Here is a 9366-nt window from a genome sequence, read left to right as displayed (position 1 = left end):
CTGCATCTGGTCTGACTTGGAAATGGGTGGAGAACGGTCACTGTCATTTTCTAAAAATCAGGGTCCTTCATTTAAGTACTTCAGGAGCCCCTTGCCGCAGACTCTGCCAACGGTACCCCCCCCACCCCCAGCAGCCTGCCGCCCAGAGCAGCCGTCCAGCTGGCGCGCGCGGCAGGGGAGATGCCCGCAGCCCGCTCCCCCATAAAGGGCCTGCGGGCTCCATAAAGGAACTAAGGGTTCCCTCCTCCACACTAGGAGAATGAATGCCACACCGCAGAGGCCAACAGGAGGGCGAGGTGCCACAGGGACTCAGGGGGAGGGAAATCGCATTGAGTCACAGGCTGGTCGTGACTGGAAAGGGAAGAGCTTCGCCAGGACTCAACAGCGCAGGGTGGGCCACGCAGAACCCACGAGCGGGCGCGTGGCGGGGCTTGTGAGCAGGCGCCCAGCCGCCGAGCGGCAGGCACAGGCTCCGAGCACTGCAAGGGCCTGGGGTGGCGCGGCTGTTTGCAGGAAGCGCGAGGCGATGCCTTCTGAGCAGACAAATGGCTGAATCTGGGAAATACCATTTTTTTCTTACCTGCCGCCAGCATATACAACTCCTCTGTATGTAGTCACAGCTGCTATTTTCTTCCTGCAACCCCCGTCCCTTGGAGTCAATCTCATTTGTTCTCAAATGAGAACAAATTACTACTCTTCAGAAAACGACTCCCCAAACTGCACCTGAGTCCCAACTTCTCAACTCTCTGAATCCCACTGAAGGTTCCCCTTCACAGTCCATGTCTACGGCGCCATGTGCCTCCTCACCGGGGGCCCTGCCGCCCAGCAGGCCTGCTCCTCACAGCTGCCGCCCCAGGCCGCCTCCAGACCCCCAGGCTCCTTAACTGCAGGGCCTACACCGGCTCATCGCAGCTACAAAACGGACACAGGCGATCTGCCTCTCAGGGGCTCACTGAGAGGTTCCGTGAGAGTCTGTAAGAGGCTTGGCAAACGGGCTGCCTGGCACGGCAGGGCACTGCCGGCGGAAGGGCAGGTTTCGGAGGCCGACTGTCCGGGCTCTGCCCTCCCGTCCTGTGGCAGGCTGGCCGCGCCTGCCGTCCCTCATTTACAGAACAGGACACCAAGAGTAGACACAACTATGTATGATAAGTGAATCAGTACAGGATTAGGAGAATTAAATGGGTAACCTGTACAGGATGACAAGACTAGCTTGGGGTAGAGCAAAGACTTCGGGAGTGCTGCCTGGAATCACGATCCCTGAAGCACTGCTCACCTCCGTCCTCCCTGTCAAGGACCCTAGATCTAGCCCCACTTTCTCTTAAGCTTACTCTTCGAAGGCCCAACTAGTCACTCAGCTTCGTTTGGTTTTGCTTTTCAGCTCTCACTGCCTTTTGTTACCACTTGACTCCAGCGCCAGCCCCTGCTCAGAGGCCTTCACCACTCCTGTCGGTCAAAATCCGGCATAAACGCGGAGCCGCTGGGAGATCTCCCAGGGCAGCTGCACAGACCTGCCTTTCCGTGTTCTCAGATGCTCCCACTGGCGACAGCTGCGGCCGTCTACGTCACCGTCCCCTCGTGTGCTGTAAAGGCGCCTCCTGCGTGAGCACCGCCCTCCCCCGTGGCTCCCTTCTCCAGGCTCTCAGGCCTCCTGAGCTCTCCACCAAGCAGGCGCCTGCAGCCTGTGATGCCTCTTCAGCCTTCTTGTGCACCTGCCACTCCGCTCCCCTGGTCACAGTCACACAGTCGGCCTAAAGGGAGCAGCCTTCCTTGGGGCCCCACTCAGCCGACTAGGCACTCTGGGCTCACTCGCTTGAAGTGTCCGAGCTGGAGCCAAGGAGTGCGGCCAGGAGTGAGGCCAGCGGAGTCAGGTGGGAAGGGCGAGGCGAAGCTTTCCTGACTCCCAAGCCTTGAGGACGAGCTCCTCCACCTTCTTCAGCCATGCTGTTCTCCCCAGTCAGTGTTCCACACAACCGAGGCAGGAGCAGCCTGCACAGCAAGTGGCCCTCCAGACGAAGGACGTGCGCACACACCTAAGGAGTTCTATCTTCGGTTAATAAGGCACACAGATATCAGCCACCCCCATGCCCGAGTGCCTCAGTGAGAGCCAGATTCAAGTCGACTCCCGAAAGCGGCCTCCGCTGCGCCTCTCAGGCGAGCAGTCCCTGCAGGGAACACATTCTCCAGTCTCGGAAGCCCCTATTTCCTCTGAAGTGATCCTGATGCAAGTACTATGAGGGCCCTAAAACCACTTTGAAGCACAGTGAAGCACACTGAGAAAAATCAAAGAATTGCTTACCTTTTTGCTCCTCATGTAGGAAAGGCGGCCCTCATGAGCATCAGGGTAGGTGCAAAACAGGTAGGTGGTGATCGCGTGCTTCAGAAAGGAGTCGCCAAGCATTTCGAGCCGCTCCAGGTTAAATCCATCACTAGCATTGGAAAGCGTCAAAGCCTGAAGAATAAGTCCAGGGTTTGGGCCAAGAGTCCTCGAGGAGTCCCCAGCAGAAGGGTTCTGCCCAGCGTCCATTCCGCCCTCGGATGCTCTGACCAGCCCTGCAGGGCCCGGCGTGGCGGCCACCGTGGGACTTTCATCTGAGGTAGATATGTGAGCATTTCCATCTAGGTGTTTATTACTCAGTGGAGTACATTCATCGCTAGGCTTGGGCTGGTTCTCATAATTGTGTAAATTCTGAATGGGATATGAGGTAGTTGGTTGTACAGGTATTTCCTGCTTGTAGTAATTCAGCTGATTTCCTTGGCAAAAGTCTCTGTTAACTAAATCATAACTGCCATTGGCAAGATTTTTATTGTAAGAAAGACCATTAATTGCTGTAAGATCTGTGGGAACTCCCCCCTGGGGCTCACCGGGGGGCTCGCTGAGGAGCGTTCTGCGGCTCACAGGCATCCGGTCATGGTTCTCGAGGGAGGAGGCTCGATTAGCACCTTGATGTGCAGCATTTTCAGGGCCTACAATTGTGCTGTGCTTACAGTAATTGTCACTGTCAGCTGAAGAGGAGTTAGCAGTTGAGATGAAAGACTTGCTGTCAATAGATTTTTTCCACCCAAAGTCTAAGTTAGGGTATCTGCAAAGACATTGTTATGCTTTTCATCAGACGTTTGAAAAGGCTGAGGTTTACACAGGAGCAAGTGAGTTACTAGGGAGAAGAGAAGCCCTATAAACACACCCCTACTTGAGAAAAGTTTCCAAGGCAGAAATCAACACTGTGGGTCTCTGCAGCATGACCCAGAAAGCAAGGTGTGGCCCCTGGGCTGCCCTATCCCTGCCTGCAGCGAGCGCTCACCGGGCGCCAGGTGGTTGGTGCCTGGGGGAGCCCCTGGACCTCCGGTTAACCAGCAGGGCAACTTCAGGTGATGTCTACAACCTCTCTGTGCCTCAGCTCCCGCCACGGGAGAGGCAGGCACCAGCAATTCCCACACTGGGGACTGTTCTCACAATAAAACGCTCTACTACGGTGCAGGACTCCAGTAAGCACTCAGCAAGGGCAGAGCTCGTCACTGCCATTACATTCCTCAGTCCCCACAGTCATCTTGGTCAGACCAGCTGGATAACCAAGATTAATCGGATGGTTAAACCAACGATTTCCTCAGACGCAGAGACTTAACTAGTGGGAGGGCAAAGTGCGCATGGAGGTGACTGTGTTTTAGGACCTAAGTGGTTTTATAAAATGTCTCAAAATGTACGCACACTGACAGGCCTTTGCACTTTCACTTCCACTGCCATCAAGCGAGGAAGAAGTGATGACTTTGACTCTGGATTTCCTCTCCTCCTGGAGCTTTACTAGAACACAGGACCCAACAGCTACACTTATAACCAGGAGCCAAAAGATGGGTTTATTTCACAGCCATATTTTCTTTTTAATCTCTTAAGAATTCTTTCATATAAAAGTAAAATTTGAACTTAATTCTTTTTCAGTCAGGATTCCACAACTCACACTCCCCCCAAGCAGCATGGCAGGCATACCTAAAATCCACGGGCAGTGAGCTGACTCCCACACCAGCATCGCTGGCTGTCTGGGCTCTCAGCTCCTCTGCAGTCAGAAGGCAGTGAAGGCGATAAAGTATGCTGGGGAGACAGACTGCTTTCCTCCACAGTGACGCTGGGATTGGGTGTATAGCACAGAGCTCTGGGACCAGTATCTGAGGAAAGAAAAATAGAGAAAATCAAAGCAAACACAAAAGAACATAAAAAATGTTAAGAGCAATTTCACTAATGGATAAAGATTAAAATCATAAATATTAGCAAAATCTCAATAAGGCCAAATGGAATTTTTTGGAGGCTTCACCAGGATGATTTCCTCATATTATCAAAGCAGTGTACCAAGTATGAAAGTCAAACCTTGCATATGTACCAGAAATACATTCAAATGAAAGTCAACACATAATATTAATCAAAGCAAAAAAAGCACTGGGCAACTTCCTCCAAATTCACTTGCTAACTGTAAAACTCACGCTTCCCTTATAGCTACTGAGCCACGCTGGTCACGCTGGCGTCATACCTGTTTGTTCTGCAGACTCTCCCACTTGGCTTTCCGCTTCTCAGCGCTGCTTAGAGGAAGAGCTTTCCCCTTTTGATTCAAATGGCGAGGTGTCAAAAGGTTAAGTCTATAAGAATTTCAAAACATTTCATCAAGCAAACACAAGTATACTTTCCCAGTGGTTCTCTAACTCCAGGGCCCACAAGCCACCTAGAAAGCTTGTTTAAAGTGCAGGCCAGGGCCACACCCTAGGCAGTCAGGGTGCAAAGAATCGCTGGGGGCGGGCTCTGGGTAGGCAGCAGGGAGAGTGACCGCTGTCTGCTGACCACAAGAAACAGTGCCTAAAAAGAAGCTGAAATGTTGCTTCTGAAACTCCTTACCTTGAAGATGTGTGGTCCACATCCAGCAGTGGCTGGTTGAGATTGGTCAGGTCAAGGTTATATTTTGTTTTATAATATTCTGCAAAAGTTTCATACTCAGGGGAAGGAAATTTACTCAGTGGGGTAAGATCAGTGTACACATCAGCTACATAAAATCGGTGAGGCTGATCAAAATTGCGGTATCTGAAAAAATAAAACCATGACTTTTAAATGACTATCTCAAATCACAGTTGTTTTTATAACTTGGAAATGTAAATGAAGACTTTAGAGTTCAAAAAGTAAAGGCAAATAACAGTAATGAACACTTCAATTCCAAATATTATATTCCAGTGAATTTGAAAAAAGGCCTATATAATTTATATCAAGTAAAAACTGACTCTCCTTCCTCTCCTACGTCACTGTTTCTTATTCTACACATTTAAACATTGATAATACGTGAAATCTAAAAGGCTCCAATGTATAACTCTAATTTCATCTTCAGAAACAGCAGAGAATACCCAATTATCTAAGCAACTGAGGAAATACTTTGAAAATGACTAATATTAAACACAGAAGGCATTTCCACACACAAAAAGTTATTATTGCACCACTTGCACCACTGATAGTTTGACAAGAACTAATGTTTAAAATATATCTTTTAGGTGCCAAGAAAAAAAAATCAAAGAAGATTACAGCTTGTCCTTTTTTTGAGAAGTGCCTCTATTCAATGTTACTGCTTATAAACTCCATGTTCTAAATTTTTGCAAAATAAGAAAAAATATCTAATTTATTGCACTTAATATTATTCTTTTTAAATATTTTAAGGTAAGAAACTATGGTCAAGTTCTACAATAAGGCTTTGGGGAGTAACAGGGTGAAGATTATAAGGTCTGTCTCCAGCATTTAGGTTTACCTGACTTTTGAGAAGATGCCTTCCCTGGAGTGTTTTAGGTTTAGTTTCTTTAAGTAATAAACTAGAAAGACTGGCTCTACCATGAGAGAGCCCACAGTGTTAATGACAGTCACGCCAAAGTGGCATCTGCCCAAATCCCCGTGTGAACAAGGACCTTTGCGAGACCAGAGATAAGCGCCACCACGCTCCCCTTGAACACCTACCTTGGAATGATGACTGCATCTTGGTAGTCTTCTAATTTAAAGACAAAGGGTGTTTCTTTTGAGTACTTTGTACTGGGAATGCCTATTCGAGCCTCAGATTTCTCAATATCCTCCATGAATTTAAAGTCAATGTCCAAAGTGCTGGAGTCATTAACTTAGGGAAGAAAAAGACTCTTCAGCTTGTTAAAATACAGTAAAACAGAGAAGATTCTTAAACTATGTATTCATACATGTGCCTCATTCATTGTTATCAAAGTAAGAGATTTCTGTGGTCTATAAAAGTAGTTAACCTTCAAGCAAAACTTTCATTCTGCACACAGTGTAAGTGAGCGCTCTAAACCTCGGTCCTTACCAACATTGAGAGGTAGAACACAGTATGCTGAATCAGCGGCTGTGGCTTTAAATTCTAGTGCAGGTTTTTCAAGACGAAGAATATGTGAGAAAATATATTGGTGAAGCCTTGTAATCAACTCAAGAGTTTGTAGCGACAACGTGAAACCAGACTTCTTCAACTCAATAGATATTGTGACCTCTCCAGAGCGTGTGTACACGGGAAAGTGCGGAATCTGAGCAAAAAGACCAAAAAAAGCATTTCCCAAGGTTAACATGCATTGTGCATCATAAATATTTAACTTCAAAAAAGAAACAATGCTTTCTATCAGGGAGTAGAAAAGAAACTTCTTTTTTTAAATATTAAACATAGAGGTAACAAAAGGCAGTTACTGTTAAGATGTTTCCCTTTTTGAAATAACAAAGTCTTTCTAAACATCACCACCCCATCGCCCGCCACCCCATCGCCACCATGCAGAGGCAACCTGAGGTATGGGCTTGGCGGTCAGGATCCCGAAGCACCGTGTGGTATCCTCAGGGGGGTAGAGCTTCCGCCTCCGGAAGTTGAGTTCATCAGGTAGTGGTGTCGTCAGAACCATCCCGATCACATACAGGTAACAGGGCTGGTCAGGCTTGGGGTAACTGTCCCTCAGACACTCTGGAATCTGAAGTGGGAAGCAAAACAGAAAGCACCGAGATCAAGGTGTTACAGCCTCTTTTCCAGGTTTTGGCAAGAAGTTGATTCCTGGCTTTACTAAAAGCTGCTGAGAAAATGCCCACCATACGTGACCTCCTAAGCAACCTCTACCCCCCAGGACAGTCAGCATTCCCCAGGCCTGGGCCATCAGTGGCCACGTTCACCCACCTTATGAGCTGCTGACTACACTGAGGTCAAAATTCTGAAAGCCAAATACTTTAGGGCCTTTTAAAAACTACTATCCACTTGATCTATTTCTTTTGAGTAGTGAATCCTTTTGTTCCTGGGATGTTTCAGTCTTTACTCACTGTAGACTATCAAGAAATGAAAGTCAAGCAGATTCTTTTTAATCCCATATAATGCTATCACTCAAAAAGTATCTTTATAAACATTGTGATATACTGAATCATCCCCCAGGCTTTTCCCTACCTGGCAATGGATATAAACATATACACAACATGTTCTTCAGCATAAATGGAATCGCAGAACAAAAACTGTGTCATAAACTGATCTTTATCTCCAGCTAAGACAATGAGAATATCTTTCAGGGTTAATACAAAGCACTATCTTAATACAAAGTGCTATCATTTTTAACAGCTATCTCATTATGTGAGTAAACCATAGTTGAGTCTGACATGGTTTCTAAATTTTCTTGATATTCATGCAACCCCACCTACTCTGAAAAGAATAACTGTGTCTCAACAGACAGGCTCAGGAATGCTGCCTGAGATACAGATATAATGAACAGAAACGTGAAAAGTACAGAATGTATCTGTTAATTAAACAAGATTCAAGACTGCACTGCTTCTCAGAACACTTACTATTTTTTTTTTAAAGATTTATGTATTTATGTATACACAACTGGGGTACAGGCCAGAGGCACAGGTGCAGTGAGAGGATTCACCAGAGACAGAGTGGGGAGCAGAACAGGCAGATGAATGAAGTACACTGCTGAGGGGAGCAGTGGGCGGGTCAGGAGAGGTCTGCCGCGCCATGTGGGTCACCTCCAGGGCTGGGGATAGAACGCATGCAGAAGTTGCTTTAGCTTCTTAGTGCAGTGCTTTAACCCATGGCGCCACCAGGGAGGGCCCAGAACAGTTACTATTACTGACATTTGTCACACAAAATCTCTGGGGTACGAGAGAAATAGACATTTCAAAAAAAGTTTAACATCCATGACAGTTGAAAACTGACATTTTGATTCTTAAAACTGCTCAAAAGGATGCAAATCTTTTAGGAGTAAAAAGTCAAACCTCAAAAATAAAAAAGAACTAAACATTTAGGCCAAGATGGAAAGTATACAGCAAAATCTTGTTAGTGTCCTTATAAGCAAACCTATTAACAGTCTTTTTCAAACAAGTTCTCTAGTCATTATGGATGGAACTAGAGTTACTCACATATGTCTGAGGGCCACACCGTTAGGAGCCACAGGCACACTGAGAACCAACGCACTGAAATCACCGCTCCTGTGAGGCCACATCCCACCAAAATGTGTGCTTCCCCTGCTGATGAGCCCTCTTGAAAATCATCTCTCTATTTGCCTATTTTCTCAAACAAATCCTCTCCTGCCTTAGCCCCAAACATAAGTAAAGCAAGAAACCTCTCTAAATTGAATGGGACACAAGCCTCCTTAAATGAAATAAACTCATTCTCCATAGAATCTGATAGGTGCATCTTGGGATGCTTTTGGGGAAAACAAAAAAGCAACACCTGCAGTGGGAAAGAGCACATGGGGAGTAAAAGGGGTGATCTGAGAGGCTGCCAGCGACCATTCAGAATGCCTCCAACAGGCCTGGGAGGCAGGCCAAGGGCCCACATCTACACCGAGGAAAAGAAGCTGGTACTAACTGCTTTGGGGTAGCACTGCCTTCGCTTTGTGGAACCTGGTCTTCCTGGAACACTGGTCTCTTCTTCATCATGCAAATCAAGCTCTTCTTCGTATTTAACAGTCTCTTTCCCAACTGGCATCAAATGGTCATCCAATTCACCTAAGAAATTTAAAGAGAATTAACATGAACAGTCCAGGTTTGTTCTAAACAAATAACCCTGTCAGGAAGCAACAAGAAGAATAATGAAAATTAAAATGCCTTTGCTTATAATAAGTAATTAGATGTGATACTTAATGTGATACTATTTGGCATTCTCACATATTCAATGTGAGGAGGAACACAAATTCTGTTCTAAAATTTAAAAAGTAAATATCTACACAGAAAATAAAAAATATGTATATATATCACTTCATAAAGGCCTAAAAAAAAATGAATTTTAAAAAGGTCACCTAAAAAGTTCCCATTAAGAAAGGGTTAACTTAGATTGATTAAAAGGCTGGGAAACCCACGGGGATTACAATTGAGATGAAAAAAAAAATTGT

At 46.2% G+C, this 9366-nt stretch overlaps 1 protein-coding gene across 1 annotated transcript in view; it reads right to left on the bottom strand.

The window, feature by feature from the left end:
* The window catches only part of DICER1 (dicer 1, ribonuclease type III), a 42724-nt gene that overhangs the window by 9898 nt on the left and 23460 nt on the right, over positions 1 to 9366 (bottom strand). Inside the window, exons 15-22 of the mRNA XM_004681590.2 lie at positions 8844 to 8983; positions 6784 to 6963; positions 6321 to 6534; positions 5969 to 6122; positions 4874 to 5056; positions 4515 to 4620; positions 3980 to 4155; positions 2297 to 3080 (exon numbers count right to left, since the gene is read on the bottom strand). Of these exons, the coding sequence (XP_004681647.1) occupies positions 2297 to 3080; positions 3980 to 4155; positions 4515 to 4620; positions 4874 to 5056; positions 5969 to 6122; positions 6321 to 6534; positions 6784 to 6963; positions 8844 to 8983 (1937 nt within the window). The remainder of the gene's footprint in view (positions 1 to 2296; positions 3081 to 3979; positions 4156 to 4514; positions 4621 to 4873; positions 5057 to 5968; positions 6123 to 6320; positions 6535 to 6783; positions 6964 to 8843; positions 8984 to 9366) is intronic.

Source organism: Condylura cristata, unplaced genomic scaffold (genome assembly GCF_000260355.1).
Source record: "Condylura cristata isolate star-nosed mole 26May11 unplaced genomic scaffold, ConCri1.0 scaffold00013, whole genome shotgun sequence".
In the NCBI taxonomy this organism is placed as follows: Eukaryota; Metazoa; Chordata; class Mammalia; order Eulipotyphla; family Talpidae; genus Condylura; species Condylura cristata.
This window is presented reverse-complemented; position numbering and strand designations above follow the sequence as displayed.